This window comes from Lagopus muta, chromosome 6 (assembly GCF_023343835.1).
Source record: "Lagopus muta isolate bLagMut1 chromosome 6, bLagMut1 primary, whole genome shotgun sequence".
NCBI classification, from domain to species: Eukaryota; Metazoa; Chordata; class Aves; order Galliformes; family Phasianidae; genus Lagopus; species Lagopus muta.
Genome location: NC_064438.1, coordinates 43,226,123 through 43,249,876, shown reverse-complemented (window position 1 = coordinate 43,249,876; position 23,754 = coordinate 43,226,123). Strand labels below are relative to the sequence as shown.

Genomic DNA, 23,754 nt, shown 5'->3' with positions numbered 1-23,754 from the left:
ATATTCATGTAATCTTGATGACTGAAAATGCAGAGGATGAAAGACACTAACTTTGATGGGCAGCTGCTTCAACTGTTTTTCATATTCGCTATGCTGTAGAGATACAGCCCTAGGGGTCATCCCCCAGAAGTCTGCAGAGTTTCTCTCCATCTCACTTTTCTGCTGTCTGGTCTTGCTAGCAGTGGAGGGCAGCCATCTTCTGTGGCTCTGCTTCTGGCTTTGGCCTTGTACTTGTATTCTGCTGGTACTTGTATTCTGCTGCAGAGGGGACTGCAGAGCTATAGGACTGCTAGACTGTATATTGCATACATACATTTATACATTTGTATACATGCATTTAGGAAGTGACCAAGCTAAACAGAAGATGCAGTGGTCTGAATATTCTCTGAATATGCAGCTTATCTGCACTTCCAGCTTAGGGCCCTTCCTTAGGAAGAGGAGACTTTCTGTTCTGCAATCAGGGTTAACTTAAGGAGGAGATAGATCTGTTTTTCCATCCATGGCCACTCAAAAACTTTCTTCTGTGTAGACATCTCCAAATTGCTGTGTTGTAAGGCTGCATATAGTTAACTTTTATACATTTCCGAGGACTTCTCTTTGGAGTGGGAGGGGGTCAGCAGGTAGAACAGGACCGTCCCCTGCTACATGCTAATCTAGATTTGGGAGATAAGGGATTTTACCCCTCCCTTGCTTACGTTCTTTTTGCTCTGTCTCACAGAAGAGTGTTTAAAATTTGTTAACGCAGACATATTTCTAATTCTTTTTGTTCTCTTCTCCAGCCTTAGGCAATAGTAGAAATAGCTTACTAGGAATATATTGCTGGTCTGCATGATGTCTGCTCTTCTTCAGGAGCTTCTTCAGTATCTTCTAATTCTTAGGGAAAAAAAAGTGGGGGGAGAGCAGGGAAGAGGCTGTGAGAGATTTGGATAAGTTAAGGGATTCTCTGCAGCAGAGCAAGTTCAGAAGACAATTTTGTCTTGTGTTTACTCGGGATATTAAGAATCAGAATTTCTTTAGGAAAGTCCATTTGGATGCATAGTACCTCTTAGAACATCGTCTGGACCTCTGAAAACTGGATATTTCTGTTACTGTAAAAACAACATCCTGTTTCTTGCTCCTCTCTTCAGATTTGCACAGCTAAATGGAGCCTGTCGTGCTGAGCTTTTGTGGCATCTCATGAAAATCCATACAACTTCTGCTTACTGTGTACAGCAGAGGGAGTTTATCACAGTGTCTGTGCAGCATTCCTCTGCTGCTGTGAAGAGTGGGAGTACTGCTTGTGCGTAGCTGCCTTCCCTGTGTGCAGGGAGTTACCCTCGTCAGGATGGCAGGGGATGTTTTCAGAAATGTCCCCTTCCAGCTTTTTCACCAGCAGCAGCAGGTCTGCTGGGCAGCCATAGCAAGTGGTGTAGTCTGATTTTCCAGTTAACCTGCAGAAATTGTGTTCCTCAACCTATATATTCAGGGAAGGCCAGACACCTTCTATCCAACAAGATTTTACTTAGTTGCGTATTTTCTGGAGAAGAGTTCCTCTGATGTTCTGAATGAAAAGCCATAAACCAGGTTTCTGTTAATTTAGTTCTATTGCACTGTCCTTTGCCTTCACTTAGGTTTCCATTCTGCGTCATATGCTGAAGAACTCAGCAAAATGAAAGATAAGTCTATGCAGCTAGATTTGTTACCAAGAGGACCGCATGCAAATAACCTGCAGTATGTTACCCTGATGTGCAGACTGCCATTACTGTCAAAATAGAGTAACAAGTTTGATCTTGGGTTAAATTTGCAGTTGTAATTAAGCAGAATGTTTTGATAAATCCATTATTCAGAAGAGAGACTGAAACCACAGTACAGAGCTAAGAGACATTGAAATCAGTGATTTCTGATACATTAGCTCCCATTAGTTTGCAAGTTAACTGTGTGATTCTTGCTGTTCTGTCCCTGCACAAGATATCAATGTGTTGTTGCTTCCATGTAACTACATACAATTACATTATCCTTTATATATAAAACAAAATATGGTGGATCTAAGTAGGATGAATTAAAAATCCCTACTAAAAAGTATGTAGAAGCAAGAAGTCCACCAGTTTCCATAAATAAAGAATAGCAGTTGAAGATGGCATCGTTATGTTGTAGTGCATTAGGCTTAAATTGCACAAATAGGCCTTTCATCCCAAACTAATCTACGAATGGAGAAGGCTTCCCACACTGTTTTTACTTTGAAAATCATCCAGTGGTTTTAAATCTCCACAGCAGAGCATAATTGGTTGTGTTCTGACAGTAGCTTTTTATTTCCTTTATTCTCATTTCTTTTAGCTTGTTTATCATCCGTATTTTCCATGTTGTAGCTGACAAGTCTAAGACCCACCCAAAGACAGCAGGAGAAAATAAGGTTTTCAAAGCTGTGCAGTGTGTAGCATGTCTCTTACATGAGATCCATCGTATGTATTTTTGGCAGACCGTATCACCATACAGTTCCCCAAGTGAATCTAAAAGCAAATGCAGTGCTACTCTGAACGCACAGAAAATAAATACTGACTTAAAAAAGTATTCAGTGAAAGCAATCAAAGTAAGTAGTGGCTTACGTGAGCATGGAGTTGACTGTGCTTTGAAGGTGAGCTTTTGCTCTTAACTGTGTAAAATTAGAAAATATCCTTTAGATGTTTCTATAGGAGGACTTCTGTATACATTTCAGTAGGCATGGTCAAAATCGCCAGTGCATCTGCAGCATGCATGGTGGCAAGGTGCAGGAAGCTCTGTCAGATGCAGTCACATTCTGAATTTGTAAGGTGGTACCAATTACACCAACCTTTTGGGAGAGCGTGAGCTTGGTAGAGCATTTTGGACTACAGTGCCTGTGCGTTCAGCAGAAACCTCTCACCATGATCTCTGTAAATTGCCTTGGTTTCCTTTAGCACATGCATGGATTGTGTCTGTGCACATCCTTCCCACAGCAAAGCAAACCTGCTAAGCCTAAGTTTTCCCTTCCTGCAGTGGGCAGATCACAGATACCTTGCTGCAGTTCCTCTGCTGCTCATCATCACTGGAGTTTGACAGGAATGGCTGTTGTGCCTAATTTTATTTGAAGAGGCAAGATTTTTATTTATGATTATTTTAACTTCAAATTTGTAGGGCAATTACTACATTATTCAAGAGTGATTAAATAAACCAAACATAAGTAACATGTGCAGCATAGATGCCAAAGCATTGTAGGATTATATGCTCTCGTGTCTGTACACAATTACTTCTGCTTAAAGGAACTGGTAGAGATTTCCTTTTATAAATTCTTAAGTGGATATTCTTAATGTTCTAGTGTATTACTGATACATCCAGCTTAACAAACCCCACGTCATCCTTGTTGGATTGCTTTCCCCTTTTCACCTGCAGCAGGCAGGGTGTGTTTTCATTGGGATGACTGAAGGACCAAAGATGTAGCTGGCAGTTATTTCTCATGCAAAAAGAAGAGGGCTGCATTTGCCTGAACTTCAGATTTGCTGTTGCTATTGACAAAGTGCTCTTTTTGCTAGCAGTTCATGATTCATGCTTGTTATGGTTCTTTGCATACAATTACTCTGTGAAGTATCTCTGTAAGAGCTTCCATCAGTAGTGTATCTGACTTGTTTTAACTCAATAGCCCCTGATAGAATCTCTTCATACAACAAGTGAGCATCACTTATCTTCCATACGCTTGCTTATTGTCCCATCTGCTGGTATGTAGTGTTTATAAATAACAGTTCAACTACCTGTATCTAAAAAATCCTGAATTTTCCTCTGAAATCATATTGCCTTTATGGTAAAAGAGTGTGTTAGCAAACCTGGAGCCTGACAGAATGCATACGTTCAACTTACGGTAGCAAACTGTATTGCTTTCTTCCTATCTTTTAACTGGAGCTATTGGGAATAGGTGAACGGTTGGACTGGATGATCTCTTAGGTCTTTTCCAACCTTGGTGATTCTATGATTCTATGATTCTATGAACTGCCTGTTTCCAAAACTCACACTGCCTGCCATCCAAAATGTTTAGAGGGATTAAGCTGGTATTTAAACTTTATGTAGGTTTGATTTGTTCAACAAAGGAATATACCTGTCTCTGATGTGGAATACAGTAAGTATTTTTCAGTCAAACTTCTTGCCATGTTGCAGACAGAATGGAGACTTACTTCTGCATCCCAAGGAAGATCCCTTTAAAAGGCAGAAGCAGTGACACTGTGCAAAAGCAATTGTTTCATTACTGCATTGAGATCCAGCTCCTGTAGGCTCCATTTTGCTCCTGATGAAATTAGCAACTCATATCAATTTACAAGGGGAATGGAATCAGGCTTTCAAAAGGCCGACTTATCTCTGTAGACCTTGAGGGTTGTGTAATTGTGCTACAGCCAAATTGAAATATTAAAAGAATCTGCATGGTACTTTTAGGTGTAGAACTGTGGTTAAGAACCCTCAAGCAAATAAGACTCTGTAGGATGAAAGGCTCCAGAGACTGCCCCATGGCCTTTCCTGACAGAGGCGGGCATATTTGAGAACACGTCAGTTTCTGGAAATTTTGAAATGAAGTGCTGAACTAGAAAATGGGGAAATTATAAGGTATTACTTTAAATTTTGCCTCACTGTTACACTAAGCACGCAACTCTTAAATATTTTTTCTTCTTCAGTATAATTTAATACTAATCCAAACATCAGAGCAAGTGCCTGTTTTAAAACAACTATTGTTGTTTCAGTGACAAAGTTAGAATCACAACCAGAATTTTGAGCAAAAATAGATTCAGCTGGCCAAAATCTGTCCCCTGAAGCCTGAGGGAATTCATCTGCTGATGATCTGCATTGAACTTAGTAGATCACCAGATTGATGTGTTAGCGAGTGCGTGAGTGGGTACAAGCACAATATGAAGCTTGACAATGTCTGAGAAGCATGTGTGGATTATTAATGATTTAGATGAAAGTTTATTCAACTCTTACTTACGTACTAATATCAATTCTAACTAATTCTTCCTATGTTTTGGCCTGTTGCCTATCAGATGAATTTACTTTCAGGCTACGTGAATTTTGACCTGATGAATATTCTAAGTCACTCTGCCTGTATAACTCATTTTCATCTCTGCAGATAACCCTTGCTACTTCTCTCCTTGACCTTCTTTCTCTTCCTTTTTTATTTCCCCAAGCAGAACTGGTTGGAAATCTTTCAAAATGTAAGTGAAAAATATAAAGATTTTTCTGAGATGCAAATGCTGTCCATTTCCTGACCAGTTCCACCATAGCTCCTTTTCTTTTGAAATGCAGTATTTCTTATCTCCTCCCACTTATTTTAAAGTCCTTTTTTTTTTGTCCTTTTCTCTCTTTCTTTGCCATCATCCCTGTTTGCAATCATTCCTGTGGGATTCTAACCCCATAGTAGTATACTTTCCCCCAGGACATTGCTCCTGTAATCCCTGGGCCTTTTCATTCCATTTTTCTGTTGTTTTGGTTTTGTTTTTTTTTTTTTTAGGGGATTGGGATCTGGAGTATGTCCCTTGGCAGAGCTTTTGAATCCAAATTAGAGCCCCTTTATGGAAAAGCAAACACTAGACTCAAGAGGGGGCAAGCCAGGGTGGTCTTTTGGCACATGGTTGCTCTGCTCCATGCAACTGTTGTTTTCCTTTTATTGATAGTTTTTGAGAGCAAATAGAGGTAGATCTGATAACACAAAATTGGGCATCTTGATTTAAATCCCATCTTTCAGAAGCCTTTTTCACTAGTAACCTAATCCATAAGAATTCTACTTGGGTTCCTATCTATTCTGTCCGGTGTTTTTTCCCCTGGAGCAAGAATTTATTGGTGGTTTTATATGGGGGACTAGGAACATGTGATGTTTATTGAGACACAGTGCCCTGACTAATAAAATCAAGTAACTTTAATTTTATGCAAATTTATGATAATTTTGAACATATTTAAATGTAAATTTACCCTAAAAATGAAGAATCTGTCACTTAAAATGCATCACATGCTTCCTCATAATGACTGATCTTAAGGAGTTGGTTATAAATTCACCTTTCAACTAGTTTAGTATGGATGATTTCTTCTTTTAAGCATTTGGCATCCTCTAATGACAACCCCTGCAGTGGGAAACCATCACAAAGTAAATGCAGCTGGCTTGCTGCACAATCATGAATGACATTGCATTTAGTTATTAATAATTGAAGGAGCATTGTGTATTCCTTCTGGGTTTTGTATATAATTTATGGATCATAAAGCTACTTGAAAATCTAAGTGAAAATAATTTTATTGAGCAAAAGTGGCTGCTAATAACTGTGCCTTCTGTTACATATATTTATCTGAAAGTACTGTAAATAAGAACATTTGGAGAGACTGATTAATGCACTGCCTTTTAGCACTGTCCTGTCACTGGTTCTCAGAAGCTGTTTCTTACTTCAGTAAGCTCCACAGATAAGTGCATTGAGATGAATAGGAACTGAGGGATTATATACCTCTTCTGTATTTTCCACCTTTCAACCATACCTATCTAAAATGCTCTGTTGTTCATTCTGTAAAGAAACCAGACCTGTGCAACACTCCCTGAAAACTAAAGCACTTTCCCATTTTTAAAGCAGAAACAGGGCTACCCCTGGTCACTGTCACATTTCAGTTAAGAAGCACCTGTGTTGAGTATGCATTTTTAACCAACGCAGTCATGACTGTATGAAAGCACTGTGGTGATGGCACGAAAGTGGCAGGACCCGATTTTAAAGTGGTTTATCATGTGACAGGTGAAACAGCCTTGCTTGTTTTTGATTTTGGTTTTTATTGATAGAGGAGTTCAAGGCTGGTGAACAGGCAGGGAAAATGATGATGAACTCAGGGATGAGCATCTCCCTCTCCTAGTGGAAATTAAACACTGCACAGAGGCAATCCATTCTGCGGCTGACTTGCGAGCATTGTGTTCTCTATTGTGAAGTCATTGGTAATGCTATAATATCTTCCAGTGCAGAAGGGGACACCATTAGTTTTTTAATATATTGTGCTGCCATAGTTCCTGCAGCGCTGGGAGCTCTGTGCCATAAAAACGAAGAGGAAAATGAAAATTTCTAAAGCAAAATCAGATTTTTTGGTACTGTTTGTTTTTGAATACGTTTTAATATTTTGTTGGCAGTGTTTAATAATCACATTGTTTTTAAGATCCACAAACTGATCGCGGTTGAAAACATGACTGTCAAAAATGTCCCATCTGGGACCGCACAGATTCCAGCTGAAATCCTCCTACCTGGGAATGGCAGAACTGAGAAGGAGTCTCTGAGAGGAGCAGAGGCAGAACACCAGGAACTTGGTGTCTCTTCCTCGCGTTTTTAGTAGTATCATTTGAAAAGGTCGGAGGATATTTATATAACTCCGCAGAACTTATTTGAAATCTAGTAATTAAAACTTTTTAATTATTTTTTTAAAACACGGATCAGGACCGCCCAGACATCAGTTCTTACAGCCACCTTCCTTGCTCCTGCCTCTTGTACTGCTGTGTATCTATTGCCATGAAAAATGTGCACAGTCCAATTTGCGAGCAATTGTAAAAACTCAGGCTTTGAAAGTGGCCTGCCCGGATGTTACTTCAGTAATCATAACTTTCGATTGCCTGTCAGTTGTTTTCACCTTATTATTTTTTGCACTGAAGCAGGATTACTTCTCTGCGGTTTTTTCAACTACTTCAATTTGCTTTTCCAGGAATGGGATAACAAACTGCCGGATGCGGACAGAAAGCGAACAGTCTTGTGGCTCCCCCGTTGTTAGCGGCGACCCGAAGGAGGATCACAACTACAGCAGTGCCAAATCTTCCAACCACAGGAGCACATCACCTGCTAGTGACTCCGTTTCCTCTTCCTCTGCTGATGACCAGTATGAATTTGCAACTAAAGGTAGCCAAGACAGCAGTGAAGGAAGTGAAGTCAGCTTCCAGAGCCATGAGAGCCATAGTGAAACAGAAGAGGAGGACAAAAAGCAAAATCGGAAGGAGACCAAGGATTCTTTAGCTGACAGTGGGTATGCATCCCAGCACAAGAAAAGGCAACATTTAATGAAGGCGAAAAAAGTACCAAGTGACACACTGCCTCTTAAAAAGAGACGTACTGAAAAGCCCCCTGAGAGTGACGATGAGGAGATGAAAGAAGCAGCGGGATCCCTCCTGCATTTAGCGGGAATTCGATCCTGTTTGAATAACATCACCAATCGGACGGCAAAGGGGCAGAAAGAGCAAAAGGAAACCACAAAAAATTAGAACAAATCAATGATTTGTTTGAACTTACAAAGTTTTGTTTCAGCACGTCAGGTGAATTCTAATGATTTGTGGCAATATCAGCAATTTTTCCTTTTTCGTTTTTCTTTCTATTTGGTTTTATTTCTTTTCTTTTTTTCTTTTTTTCCTTTTTTTTTTTTTTTTTTTTTTTTTTTTGGACCCTTAAGATTTTTATTTTTAAAGGAGATTGAAGCCATAGAACTCATACTGACACTCAGCTAATTTACAAAAGCTTTTCATTACCCGAAGAGAAAAAGTTAACAACAAAAAAAAAGCCAAAATCGCCATTGCTTTCTCCGGCTTGTCAAAAAATGCATGGTTGAATACGCAGTGACATCAACATTGTTGTGATGGGATAAGATTGGGCACTTGGAAATCTCTCTTACACTAGAAGAGATTGCATAATTTAGTAGTCATTCAGGCCTAGCCCTTAGGAATTTTTTTAACGGCCTTACAATTGGGATGTGAGTGAATGTGAAGAAAGAGATTTGGGGGAAAGAGAAGGCGTGTACTTCTCACACCAAACCACAGACCATCTAGTGGCACTTGGATTCACCGTGCCATAGAAGTCTTTGGACAGCCACTGGTGGCAGCTGCGCATACCGTAATGCACTTCCAGTGCGTCGTGTACGGTATGTGGCTCCTAGCGGGAAGACTGGTGACTTTTGGGAAGTTGGAACTGTGTATGCAACGAGTGAAATAATGAAAAGAAATGGGGGGAGGGGGTGGTGGCACTGTTAATAGCATTGCTAATCGTTGAATTATGTCTTCTATATTAAATTAACTGAATGTTCAAAAAGCCATAAGCCCGAAGATTGGCACTGCGTGCAAAAAATAATAGTATAGGGAAAAACAAGCTGTGTCTTCTAAACTGCCTGAGTGAAAAGCAATCAAGTCTAAGAAATTACAGTAGATATCAAGTCTAAGAAAATAAATCAGAATCCTTTTGTGTGGATCAAATATTTGATCTAACCGAGGAAAAAAAAAGCTACAAAACCTGCCATTAGTATTATTCTGTAATTTGAAAAAACAACAACAGGAAAGCGTATTGATGAACAATGAAATTAAGTTCAACAGAACAGCTCCTACACTGCCCTCAGAAGGGAGCTTTGCAGTTAATGTCAGTCAGGATTCATCTGTGCAAAAACCACAGATTTCCAGATTCAACCAGCATAGCCAGCAGAAAACAAAAAAAAGATCCACACTGCATGGATTCCTTTTGGAAGTGGGGGGGGGGGGGAACACAAAAAGCAAACAATTTTTTTAATTCAAAGATGACAAAGTTCTTGTAAGGTAAATAATGTATTTAGCATGAAGCATGAATTATTTTCATATAAATATAGAAAATAGAGAAAAAGGCTATGCCTCTAATTTTTAAGCCCTTAGGCTTAAGAGTTTGGTTGGTTTATTTTATTTTTTTGTTTCTGTTTTGTTTCTGTTTTGGTTTTGGTTCTTTTCTGTTGTTGGGTTGTTTCTTTGTGGATTTTTTTTTTTTTTTTTTTTTTTTGAAGCAGGTGTTTAAGGTTTAACCTTCTTCAGGGACAAACACTGACTGTTGGGAAACTTACTCTGCAATATTAAAAAATAAAATCTTCATGCTCTGGTAGGGCTTGGATGGTTGAATTATACTGCCTTGTCTGCACATTCAGCCCCCTCTCCCTACTTCTCTTAAAAAAAAAAAAAAAAAAGAAAAAAAAAGAAAAAAAAAAGTAAAAGTGTGTCCTTTCTTCGTCTGTACATGTGTAACATGACGCAATAATCTGAGGGCAAGTTTAGTAGTGAGTGTGTATGACAGAATCAAGAGAATAATGGGAGAATAATTGAGCAAAACTCTCTGATTTGATTCAGGAATAAGTAGACAAGAAAATAGCTTTGCTAATTTGCCATGAGAAAATGAAGTTATTAACAGCCTTATTGAGGTGTCCTGAGAAAAAACAGTGCAACAGAGGGTGTGATTCAGGTATAGTGCTTCTCTCCTGGCACGGTGATTGTTAGATTGGAGATCCGTGCAGCCAAGGAAGCCATGAAATAGATAATGCAGTCTCTCTCACCTGGATTCGTCACTTTGGCATGAAAAAGTTCCATATTTAAAATATCCTAGAGACAAGGAGAAAATCCCAGGGACTGAAAAACCCTGCCACTTAACAAAATGAAATGGTTTCTGATAGAGAATACAGGTGTATATCCCAAAAACTGTTCAGTCAGCAGCACCAAGGTGGATCTGATTCCTGAAGAGTGAGTTAGGGAAGGGTCTGACTTCCCTCTCAGTGGAGTGAAAGGAGAGTTGCATTTGGTGTATATGCAGTTAGGAAGTGGAAAGACCAACCAGTAGACTGGGCTGGACCTGGCAGCCTTCTCGAGCTCCACAAACGTTTTGTAATACAAAAAACAGGACCATGCCAGGGGCAGTGTGCCAAAATTGTGCCTCTCCTCCCATCTCACTCAGTGTGCCCTGGGATCCAGGGAGCCTTGTCAAGGATTGTATGACAGCTGCTGGAGCCGAACATGACTGCCAGCTATGCAGATAAGGAAGGAGGGAGCCAAGGATGGTGCAGGGAACAGCTCTGTGCTCTCCTGTTTGCTGGTCCTGGAGCTGAGACATGCAGCATATTACAGCTTTTGAGATAAAGTTGGGGAAAACAAAGTTTTCTGTTGGCAATGGAGCGTGGAGATGGATGAGCCATGTCTTTCCATTTTGATAGAGCCCTCTTGGTGTGATTGGGCTGCGACAGTCCCTTGCCACTTGGTCTGTAGGCAGAATGCACAGGCATTGAACCACACAGTCCTGCGCATGAGAATTCGGTCCTTCATTGTTTTATAAACTTCGAGGGCAGTCATTTGAAATACGAAGTAGTACAGTACGAGCTTGCCACCACCTTTGCTCATTAATGCATAAGTTGTTCTGCAGAGGAGGTATTTTAATATATACCAGAAAGCAACATTTAAAAGTCAAATTCATGGCAGAAAATGCACTGAAAATGGGGCTCTGCCATTTCTTTCCTCCAGAGAAGGCGATGTCGTTGTCTGCTGGTGGCCAGATCCTGCCCAGTCGAAACACTAATTGCAAAGCATTATTACTGACTGCAGTACATCAGTGCAAACAAGATCAGTGTCTGCTGCACAGCAAGTACTATTCATTAATGTGGACTCTTGGTGGCTAAATATGTAATTACCACTAGTATTACCTTAGAAATTGGTCATTTTGCATAAATATCTAATTAAGCAGGTTATCTTTATAAGTATACACATATATAATCTATCTAAGACTTCAACACCTTTTTATACTTGCTGGTAGACGTAAACTGTTGGCAGGTGTCTGTTTTCATGTGAAATGTGTTCCTCCTCATTTGATCTGCTGAGGAGTTCACAGTTTGGCTGAGTGCTAATCAACAGATGACTTGATGCTTCCTCTAACTATTGACAAGTATATAATTTGGACTTGTATAAAATATTTATGAGTCGCCTTTTAAAACATTTTTGTGGCTAGGTAAAAATGGCAGCTTTGTCAGAATTGGTAATACTTCATCAGAAAAGTTCTATCTTGTTTTAATTATTATTAAGAATTGAGTGTGTTTTTCCAGAAGAAAAAAAAAGTCATCTCCTCAACCCAATTGTCTCTCCTTACAGTGAGTCATGCCAAAACTGGGTGGTAATTGCACTGCATTACAAGCTCTCTCACTTGCCAGACATGAGGTGGTTGGGTTTTGCTTGTTTCCTTTCTTTACTAAGCCATTTTGGGGTGAGAAGTCATAGAATCTCTTAACTTTCTGTTTTCCTCACCCTATCAGTATTGCCAAATTAATGGTTCTCCAGAACAGGTGGGGACTAGAGGAATCCTGGTAGGTCAGCAAGCTTTTAGTGGCAAGTTTCATATGGATGTGTGTTGTAGGGGTCACTCAGACTTCACCAGGAGTTTCCTTGGAAATATACCCTCTGCAGGGAGAAGCTCTTGCAGTCCAGATGCCACAAGCAGATTTCACAGGAGTCTTCAGGGAGGTGAAATCTGTTGGTCATGTTTGCATGCTGCAAGCAGTTGGATGTTCTCATGAGAAGTCATTTTGATGCAGATTTTTGCCTGCATTTAGAGATTTGGGCACGGTTCTTGAACAGCTGTAATACAACATCCCGTAGCAGTTTCTGAAAGCAATTTGATGAGACATGCTGTTAGGACCGCAGAACTAAGCCTGTGGCTGTATTCTTACTGGTAATTCAAGTGATGTCCAGGCTGACTCCTGTCTTACCTTAAATTGGGAGAAAAGAATCCCAAAGGAGGTGCATCAGCTTCCAGTGTTCAACTGAATTACTGTCTACCTTTGCAAAAGATACAAGGAAGCTCTGTGGGCTGTGTTCTTCACCAGAGTGGGGTAGAGGGGTGTCAACATACTTGAACGTACTAAATCCTAAGTTGTATGCCAAATGGCACCATGGATAAAATGGCCATTTTCTCAGTAGCCAAATCATCGAGATCCTAATTTTTCTGGAATTATTTCTGTATCTAAACATGCAGATAGGCACAGTCTGGGATTTTCCAGTACCTCAGGGTGTCTCGTCTCCTTTGCAGTCAATGGAGCTACAGACATCCAGGTGCTCTTGAAAATCTATACTGTTCTATTATTACCATTTTTCCTTTGATCTGGCCCAAGTAGTTTTTTCAAACATTGCTGTCCTGTGCTCCAGGATTAACGTATAGAGAGAATGCATTTACTTCCAGATGCAATGCAATTTACTTCACTTCATGGAGAATGCAGACGTTCCTTCGAGTATCCCGCTGCTGCTTGAACAGCTCATGGGCATACTTTACAGGAAATGTTTTGAAAACTTTTTCTTGACTTTGCCACCAAAAGAGCATTTGAACCATACATCCTCTTGATTGTAACAGAATATCAGTGTTGACTGTCTGACCAGTTAAGTTTTAGTAGTGTTCTTCACAGCCCTCCAGTAATATATCAAACACTGTTATGCACATAATGCAGCACTGTGATCTAATTTAAATAATACTTTTTTATTATTTATACTACTCTATGTAATATACATCAACACTTTGCTATATAACCTAAGTGATAACCCTCTTCTTAGTTATCTGCCAAACTTTGAATTTCTGTTTGGTTTATATTGCATTTAGCACAGTTACCAAGTTGTAATGATGTCTCTTTTCCTTTGAAATGGAATGTGTAAGTCAAACTATACATTTGTGTGTTTCTGTTTTAAGCTGGAGTTTATAAGGATTTACACACAACATTCGGTGTTCTGTATAAATCTGCATACATTTGTGAATTCATCTGCTAATCCCCTTTTCTTTAGAAAGTATTAATGGTGGTTTATTAGGGGTTTTTTTGTTCTTTTTTTTTTGTTTTGTTTTGTTTTTTTTTTTTGCATTTTTACTTCTAGTACTGGTTATTCTTGAATTAAGCAGAGACTTGTCAGCTGGGTTGCTTTATCATGTACATGACCTTACAATTCTTCCACAGTTCAGCCAACAAGTACTAGCTTCACTGACCAAAAAAAGTCTCAACCTAATGTGTCTATGGTGCTGTATTTTGCTGGTGTACATTTAAAACCAGAAATGATCTAGAGGTCACTTTGAGTTGTTCTAATAAGTAGCCTTTCCTGGTTTGGGGAGCTTGGGTTTTGTTTTTGTTTTAGCATTGAAACATGAAGTATTTATCTGAAGCTGTATCATGGTTTTTCTACTGTATCACGTTTCCTTTTGCAAAAAGGGGAAACGGGCCTGATGGAACAGCCTCTCACAGGCAGTGGAAGGCGTTTCTGTTTCAGTTTTTCTTTTCTCTTAATTTCATTGGCCGTTGGATCAGGCCAGCAGTCTGAGAGTTCATTATCTGAGGGTTTAAGGGATAACTGCAACTTGTGCTAGAATTGTGTGTTGCATTCTGCAACGGCCATCATCTAGAAATGGGAATCTCTTTACTCTGGCCTAAAATGCCAAGACATTTTTTCTTTCAGATTAACCATTGAACTTCAGTACATTTTTAAGTTAACAGAGCATTGTACATTTCTGAGTATGTGTGTGGGATGACAATTGAAAGTAATACCTGTACCTGATAACCAGTTCCATGCCTGCATCATTCACACTCACTACTTAAAACTGCCATGATGTAAAATGTCGGGGGGAATGATTTGTGTGTGTATGAAAAGCATTATGGACTTGTACATTTTTTTTATACTCTGATCTGTAATTTCTGAAATATTTTGTTTTACAGAAAAAAAAAAAAAAAAGTGATAAAGCAATCAAAAGACCAAGAGATTTAATATCAGTGCTTAAGGGTCACAGGACCTTAACTGGCCAATATGTTAATTCAGTACAGTGATAAGCCAATTTTTTTTCCTGTACTTGGCGTCTGAAACTGCCAATTTCATCAATATTAAAATACAAACTGTGATGGGGAATGAACAGTGATGTTAAGTTGTATTTGTGTTTACCTAAATGAGCAGTCCGAAGACAAGTGCAATCAGCTGATCTTTAGGGAATATGAAAATGTTGATTTAGAGGCATACTTGCATTTTACATTTTCTTGATGTGTAATCATATTGCCAAAGACAAACTACTTCATCAATTATTATTGTAAATAACACTTTCCCAAAACCTACCATAAAGTTTCTGTGATGTATTGTCTTCCAGTTGCAATAAAAATTACTGAGTTGCATCAATTGAACAATTGTAGTTTTGTGAGTACTGTCTTCAAAATACACTCAGGTATTATAGAGGAAAAACAGTGATTTTTTTTCACAAATGAATTGCTTCATTTTTAAGTACTTCTGACCCCAGTGGAATGTTACTTGTATTTTCACTGCAGTAGGAATCGTGTTAATTTGCTGTCATATGCAAATTACTAGATATCATATTAAATTGCTGTTTAATTTAGAGTCTGATCTTCCTTTGTCATCAAGTTTTGCAGCCTGGAAACAAAGCTGATTTCCTGGGAATTACTAAGAAAAATTTCTTCTGAGGAGGAGTGGTGGGATATTGGCACAGGCTGCCCAGGGAGGTGGTGGAGTCAGGAAACGTAGATGTGGCACTGAGGGACCTGGCCAGTGGGCCTGGTGGCGATGGGTTGATGGTGGGACTGGATTATCTTAGTGGCCGGTTCCAATCTCTATGATTCTGTCTGAAGAGATTCAGTAATCAGACATATGTAACAGGACTGGTCTGAAAAACAGTGCCTACTAATCTTTATGCTGGTTTCTGCAGCACAGGATTCCCAGTCCTTTTGCCAAGTTACTCCTGTAGCTTGCAGTACAAAGGGAATGCTTGGAGGAAATACTGTGAAGCTTGAAAGCCGGTTGCGTAAAGCGAATCAGTCCCTCACCTTATAGCAGATGTCCTGCTCCTGAGGCTGCTCCCAGACTGCCACAGGGATCAGTGCTGTGCACCCAAGCCACTCAATGCCTGTCTGCACAGATCTGCTAGCCAAAATGAAGCTAGAACGGGGGAAACAGCACGCAAGTCATCTCCTCAGAAGGTGAACAGTAAAGGATACAAAGGAATAGTAGCTGCCTTGTAGCTTTCTCCAGTTCAAGTGAATCTGAAGAGAAAAATCTTACAAATCATTCCTCAGGTGTTGTGGAACATGGGCTCTGTGAAGAGCCTCAGATGTAGATTTAACTCGTAAAGAGGCTGAGAAGAAGGAATGCTTTTGTCTAACAGAAACTTTTTCTGCCGCTACTTAGAGCCGCACAAGTTCTCTTTTGCAATGTATTCTCAGCATCCACTGTGGCAGCAACGTAATGAAGGTGAGGACCAAAAATCTCAGACCGAGAGGAGACTGCTGAAGAGAATACGTGTAACTTGTGCTCTGCACCATCTTCCCCTGCTGGCTCCCCTCCTGCTGCTGGCCCAGCCACCATTGCGCCACATGTTGCCCACGGCCTCACAGCCTGCAGCACCTCAGCGCACTCAGAGAACTGCCATAGAGGGGATAGCTGGCTCCCACAGCCCAGCAGAGGTTCACGGCTTCTAAACAGAGGCTTCCCTTCAGGGAGTTGCAGGAAGACCCAAGCAGTTTGCCCTAGGCCTTCGGTGTGAGGCAGGCTGAACCCTGGCGGTGCTACAGGCTTTTTGTGCAACCATGAAATTTGTCTGTCGCGGGCAAAATGGTCTCAAGTGGCAAATTTTACTTTATTGTCAATTAACACAAACTGCTGATCGCTCATTTGGGTATTTAGAAAGCACACAAACAATCAGCCACTTACACGAACACCTGTCCTACCTCCAGCCTTAACATCCATATTTTTTACCACAGGTTACACACAGCTTGTCAGAATGCCTCTGGCAAGCTGCAAGGCAGTGTGAGAAGCCCAAGAGACTTCTGTGAGGCTCTTTCGCTGCTTAGCTCCTCTTTCTTATGGGCTGTCCCTACCCCCAGAACAGACCACTATAGGACAGAGGCCCTGAGAGGTGTCCAAGCTGCAGCGTAAGTGATCTACAGACTGCAGTCTATCACTCTGAGATGTGCATACCCCTGTTGCTATGAAATGGATTTCCAGCCCCCATATTTGCTAGATCCCTCATTAAATGCACCTGCCCTACTCTGCTCATCTGTAGTGATGGTGCTCAGCTGGTTTCTCCTTTTTATTGACCTCAGCTCAGAGCTGGTTGGTTCTTAGTGTGACTGGGTCAAGGCTGTAGCTTGGAAGTGCCCTTAGGCTGAAACCTGGGGTCTCCTGGTAACCACAGCCCCTCACTGGCTGTCTGAGGGTATGTGCTGAGTTAAGTCTGCAGGCTGAAGCACCATCAGGGCTCTCTGGCCTGCGTCTGAGGAGGATGCAGAGGCATGCGCCTACCGAATCCCCTGGGGTGTTGATAGCTGTTGCTGCCCAATGCTCCCTACGTGACAGCATGGCTGTTCGGGAGCCTCTCTGGCCACCTCTGTGCTGAAGTAGAGATCCTTCACAGATCCTAGCATGAGGCTGAGGGGGCACTGAACAGAGGAGACCTGATGGGAGGTGTTGTGTGCCCAGGTTCACCTCGGTGGTCTGCAGGAGGAGAACATCTTCGACAGAATGGGTAAGTGCAAAATGCCTGTCTGTATGGTCTTTGTGTTATATCGGTTTGATGTTCCTGCAAGGAAGGCCACGTGTGTTGTTACTGCTTGCCTATGTATGCTGTCTGACGAAGCTGTCTAGAAAGAAATCAGAGAATGTAATGCAAGTAATGGCAAATGGCTTTTTTTCTGTGTGTTAGAGATCTTTTATGCCAGGAAATCAAATAATAACAGTTTCTGTTGCGTCTGTTTTGTTAAAAAACTGCTACAAATGAATAAATTCTCAGCTTTAATAACTCATGATGCTATAATTGGGCATATTTCCCACTAAGGTAATTAAAGCATTTTGAAACTTCATCTTAAAATATAGCTGATGATTGATTAACAGTGGTGAGAAGCTGTGAAAATATTGTGAGACAAACGTTTGTCTGATTTAACAACAAGCATATACTGTGCTCTCTTATGCTGTTTGACATAGTCCTGATTGCCTATAAATGTGCAGGCTTATATTTATATTTCTATTTGTGTTGGGATTGGCTGCCTCTTTATATTTGATTAGCAATGCTGCTCTCCACTGTGGTGTAAGAAATCAAATAATGATGGTAAATACAGCAATCTGAGCGTTACAGTGCAAGAGGCAGTATACACAAAACTTTAAAATCTCTGCTTATCATCATAAGCAGTGTTCTTGCCAAGTCTTTAATGACAATCAATTTCTAGAGGCTTTTTCCAAGTAGCTGTGATTGAAAACAGCAGCATCTTTTTTTGGTAGCTTGGTCTCAAAGTGCAGAATCTTCAACAAAGTGATGTACAAATGAGTGAAATACTTCTGCTGGAAGCACTGTAGGTGTCAGCGCTGCACATAAGGGATGCCTGGTGACTCGGCTGAGTTCTGGGGTGTGATGCAGCAGATTTCTCCTGAGCTGATGTTCCCAGAAGTACTCAGCTGATCTTAAAAAGGAAATATTTCTTGGCAAAATGCTGCCTAGAAAAAGTAGCCTGAGTTGGAAGAGGTTGGTGATGCAGCTGCTTTACACTTCATTAGGAAATGCGAACAGAGAGAGCCATTTAAAACAATGCTGTCTCTCTCATTCCTCTGCAACTTTGTTTCTGTACCTCTAAAACATGGATCCGTCTGTGATGCAGGGACCTGATTTAATCACCATCTTACATAATCTCTGCAATCATAGTAAAGAGCAATGCTGTTTGGTGATTTAAAAAATAGCTTTATTCTGCTGTTGGCATACTAATTACTGCACTTGCTTATTCTAACCTAATTCATTCACCACCTTATTTACTGAAGCCACACTACTTGTGTATTCAAATACAGTGGGGTTTGTGTCATGCAGTGATGTAAGAAGATCATCCCCTGGAGGGAGAGACCTGGCCTACTGCAGGTGGGCAAGGCTTGCTGTCCTTCCTAGCACAGCAGTGGGGAGGGGCTGTTCCTGTTCAGCTGGAGATCTGCCATGCATAAACTAGATTTGGGGAATATTGTCTGAAAGACGTTGAAATCAGCTATTTTGAATCGCTGAGCTTTGCAAGCAATGAGTGGGAAGAGCAGGGAAAGGAAAGTGTTCATTGACTGCAGGGGAGAAAGATGTGGCAGAACAGAGGTTTCTGGTGCTGGCTCTGAGACATCCCAGAGCCCTGGGCAAAGGAAGCCCTGTCAGAAGCAAGTGCTAGTATCTGACTCTGGAAATCAGGATGGCTTTGCCTCTGCAAGATCTTCTGATTTTGAAAGACTTCAACTTGGTGGCATGAATGATGATCTGAGCCACATTTCAGGATGTTGAAACTATGCGAGTGTGTCCTAGGCAGGTTTGCCTGGGCAGGGTTGACTATGAGCTCTGCTGGGTCTCCACATAGATACACTCCTTGTTGAGCCAGGGGTTTCTGAGGGGGGAAAAAAGGAGAATCCAAAGAGAAACTGAGTACCCCGGGCAAGACAGACAACCCTACCTGATTTCACCACTTCTCACAGCATTTTACCTGCTCTAAAGCATATTGGCTGCCTGTTCTGTGCCATCACAGCCCTTGTCCCATCACTGCAGCTGTTCCTGGAGATCTGGGCCACTGTTGCCTTGTGTGACTTCTTCCTCCCTAGTAATGAAGTGCCACTGTCTGAACAGTAACATTCAATTACAGTGATGGAGCATTCACTTAATATTTGTACTAGATTATCCCCCAAGTGACAACACACAGTACCGGTTTCAGTATTAACTTTCTATAGGCAGAAGTCAGAGCCATTTAACATCTCCTAACTGTAAACATCTAAAACAGGTGCTCACAGTATGAGGTGAGGCTCCCTGGGTGCTGGAAGAGCTTCTGTAGGTGTAACCTTGTGGCTCTCTGTCACTGTCTGGAGGCTCTGGGGATGCTCAGGGAGTCTGGCTCCTCACTAGCTATTGATGTTAAGTAATATTAACATAATGCCTGGAGGGCTTTTCCTGAACTGGTTAGCCTCAGCGTCACTGTATCCAGTGGCCTGGAGGCTGGTGAGTGCTGATGTGAGTGATAACAAAATCACAGTCTAGAAATCATGCTGTTTATGAAATGACTTGGAGGAGAATTATCAACTGACTTCTGGGTAACACATCAGGATGCATTTCTACTTCTGAAAAGCAGCGTTTCCATCCTCTTTTCTTGTTCCTTGCATCTTGTTTTTCTTCATTTTGGACAACTGCAGTATATTCTAGATGTCAGACTGCATCTAGTAGAAAATCTGGGTACTATGTATCTTTCACATTTCTTTTTATCTCCATTTTTGCACCATCAGCTATTTACCTAGATTTAGCCCAGAGTCTGACCTCTCAGAAAGACGTAGTCTTACACAGGCATTGTGTTTGTCTTAGTAAGCTGGAGTGCAAACAGATGTGAAAACAGGGCTGCTTAAATTCGAGGAGCAAGAAGCCTGATTGCTCAGATGTCCCAAGCTCTGTGCTGTATTGTTTGCTTGCCTTGCTATGCTGCTTCCCCACTCCTTTCAAATGAGCCTGCAGTAAAATTAACAGCCTGTGACAATGTACCTAACTGGAAGAAAATTACTCATCTCCACCAGGCTGTACTGTAATCCAAATCAGCCATACTCACAGCAACTGGAAGGGTTGCAGAAGACCCCAGGCTGTGGAACACATCAGTGGCCAAGAAGCAGGGCCCTGCTATGATCCTCACAGAGGAACTTAGGGCACTGAAGCCTATGCTAGGCAGCTTCTTTTCAGCATTAAGTGTCAGTGGAGGAAAAAGAAAAGGCAATATTTATTTCCTAGAGTTGGGAAGAAAAAAAAAATAAAAAAATTAAGCAATTCTTCTTGAAACAGCCAAGTAGACACTTGTGCCTAGCTGTATTTGAAAGGCTGAATTATAATCGTTTCTCACTTAGGGTTCATGGGGAGAAAAAAAGGTCATGGGCCCAAAGGCAGGGAAAGCTTGTATCCCTCAAAGAACCTCTGGTTGTTTGTTGGTGCAGGCTGTTAATGCCACTAAAATACATGAGAGCTTGCCATGAGGATCACTATATGATGTGTATTAAAAAAAGTGAAAAGGCAAACATATTTCATTTTAAAAAGCAGGTATGGTCTATAAAATACAGATTCTGAGGCAGATGAGAAGCTCAGAAGTGACTGCCAAAAGGATCGTCCTCCTAGAAGTGTTTCAGATGGGCATGGGCAGAGTTCTCTGGGTAAGACCCAGCCCACTCAGACCATCAAGGTTAGGAGAAGGGAGAAAAGCCCAGAGCTCTAGCACCAGGGGGCTGCAGAGGGACTGCCAAAGCTGAAGGGTGTCCTGAAAGGCATCACATCACTGAGAAACTTGTTGTGGGAGCCAGGGCTAGTATTTGTGGTGGAAGTGGAGGAGAAATGCTGTGCCATGAAGTGAGAGCCCTCTAGATAGTCAATAGGCTGAAACACACAACTAATTCACTTAAATAGCTACTGCAGATAAGTTGTCTAAATATCTAATCAAGTCCAATTAGAAGTATAAATGGATTATGTTTTCCCTTGGAGTACAAAAGACAGCCTTACTTCCAACCACCAGGGCTGGCACTGAAGCCATCTTTGTCATTTCCTCCCCTTGACTGAGTGCCCCAGTTGTCCACAGCTTCCACCTAATGAGAGCCACTCACTGTGGGAGTTCACCTCCTGTCCACTGCAGGTGGCCAAGCGCAGCTCCCTGCATGGCGGCCCAGGACCTCAAGCACTGTCTGTCGAACCATTCCGTGTAACCAGGGCTTTACCAGCTCTTAACCAGAGGGCTGCCCTACATTCTGCCAACTGCAGCGTTAGCTTCATTTGTGCTCTGCTGATGCAAAGTATTTTTGTGGGTGTTCTTTGATTTGTCTTGACCTCCTAATTTGTCTTTCCCCAATCCTTACTTGAGGGAAACTTTACACGTGAATCACCAGGCAGGCATAACTGTGGAGCAAAGAAAGAGGGACAAAGGTGAACCTGTGCTCTCCCCTGTTACTGTAAGTCTCAGCAGGGTGTACTGTTGCATGCTCCTATTCTCAGATGACCAACAAAATACCACAAAATTGTATTTTTTGGCTTTTCTCAAGCGTGATCTAATGTTCAGGCTAAAGTACATCTTTTTCAGCTGAACTGTACACAGATAATATGACTTTTCAGCAGTTCAAGATCTGGCCTTTAACTTTATTTAGTGTGGATACAATGTTGTAGACTTTGATGGCAAAATTCAGTGTTGGTACTGGCTGTTCTCAGTTCTGTGGAAAGCCCAGCAAAGTTCACTAGGCTGTTAAAATTGTAGTATTTTAAAGAGATTATGTAAATGTTATAATGTTATGGGAGCTGGAAAACCCTACGTACCAGTTGGCTCTTGTAGCTCCTTATTTTAGTACAAAGAATGGTGTTTTGTTTGACGTTGGCTGTAGGTACGACGTCAGTAATCTTTTCAGAGCTGTTGCCATCCAAGTAACTAAACCCTCAGCCCTAATTCCATGGCACTGGTGGCAAAACTGAAATTGGCTGAAGGGCAAGCCTATGCCTTTAAGAGTGCATGGATGTAGATAGATCTATGCACCTTGGGTCATTTTTTTAGAATTTGAGATTAAAAGAAATTCAGTTACTCTCCCAAGTCTAAAATTTCCTACTGATTCCCCTGCTCCCATTTTCCTTGCACAAGATATTTCTTACAGCCACTGCAAGTAAGCTTTGCAGACGTGCACAAAACATGGCAATGATTTTGCCTCTCCCCACCCCCCCAGCATGTTATCTCATTTTCAAGGACTGTCTTCTGGGCGGGGTGCTGCAGATCCCATTAAATATGCTTCAGTATCAACTCTGTTCCTAAGCAAACTATATTGATTGGCGAAGCTTTGGACCTACTTTAATCAAGTAATCTAAACAGAGCTTAAGCTTCAAAAGCCTGGTGATGCTCCTAGCTTCAAAGCTTTAACTTACCCTGAATTAATTTATCCTGAATGTTCTAATGCTCCCAGCAACCCTATGGATTATAATGTTAGAGGTTGCAATCATGGCTCTGGTAATATTCCCTAAGCTTAGACTGTATTGATTACAATGTAAAGGCAGAAAGAAGAGTGGGAAGCGCAAGAAAAAACAAAGGGCTTTGATTTGAAGGAAGAGTGAATCTGTTCACCCCTGCAGCAGGCTGCTGGGAAGGGATTTCAGGAGGTTTTAACAGCTTTTTTTTTTTTTTTCCTTGATTGAAGAATTTTTTGGTATGGACTGTGTCAAATGCTTATTTCCAGGCTCTTCTTCATGTACTATTGTGGATGTATTATATCATAAGTACAATTCCTTGGCAAAAGGAAGATTGGTTTGGATTTCACGTGCAGTAGCTGGCAAGATAATGCTTTGCGTCAGTACAAGTTACCATATTATCTCAGTTACACCCAGAGAAGCAGGAGTAGTGTTTTTCCCAGCCCAAGCAAGAGTGAGGAACCATTGTTTGTAGCCACTTAGTGCTAAACTCTGCGCATGGAAGGGATTTTTTTGGTGCTGCCCTTGGGAGAAATGAGCCTGCTTCTGGTCTAGCATTAAATGGGGAGGTTGGAGGCTTTGCATGTGGCAGGCGGGTTGGAGATTCATGATCCTTGAGGTCCCTTCCAACCCTGGCCATTGTGTGCTTCTACCTGTGGTATGCCGCTGCCACTTTATACAAGTATCCTTTGCTGCACAACATCTGGGGACATAATGTCCTGTTGGGGCTGGTTGCTGTCTTTAATCTCTAAATGTAAGAACATAAGTTACTCTTGCTGTCACCAGCATCCAGAGGGTAATGGATATGCTGTCATTGCTGTGCTGTTTTCCCTCCTGGAGAGCATGTGGCACTGGCCCATTTGCTGTCAGTTATACAAAGGTTGTTCAAGTTGTTCTGACAAGCCTTCTCTGCCCACTTTTCATGGCTTTGATGTCTTTAGTTTGCTTCAGCCAATCCTTTAGGGAAGGCTTTATCAGCATCTTTGTTCAGAAAGAGGAGACCATTGCAGTGGGCAGGCTGGTTTCTCAGTGGCTGTGGTTACAT

At 41.3% G+C, this 23,754-nt stretch overlaps 1 protein-coding gene across 7 annotated transcripts in view; it reads left to right on the top strand.

Annotated features, from left to right (window-relative positions):
• The window catches only part of FOXN3 (forkhead box N3), a 202,266-nt gene extending 187,349 nt beyond the window's left edge, over positions 1-14,917 (top strand). For all 7 annotated transcript variants that reach the window (XM_048950113.1, XM_048950112.1, XM_048950108.1 and 4 more), the window contains one exon: positions 7,684-14,917. In XM_048950113.1, the coding sequence (XP_048806070.1) occupies positions 7,684-8,233 (550 nt within the window). In that variant the 3' untranslated portion in view covers positions 8,234-14,917. The remainder of the gene's footprint in view (positions 1-7,683) is intronic.
• Positions 14,918-23,754: the final 8,837 nt, after the last annotated feature.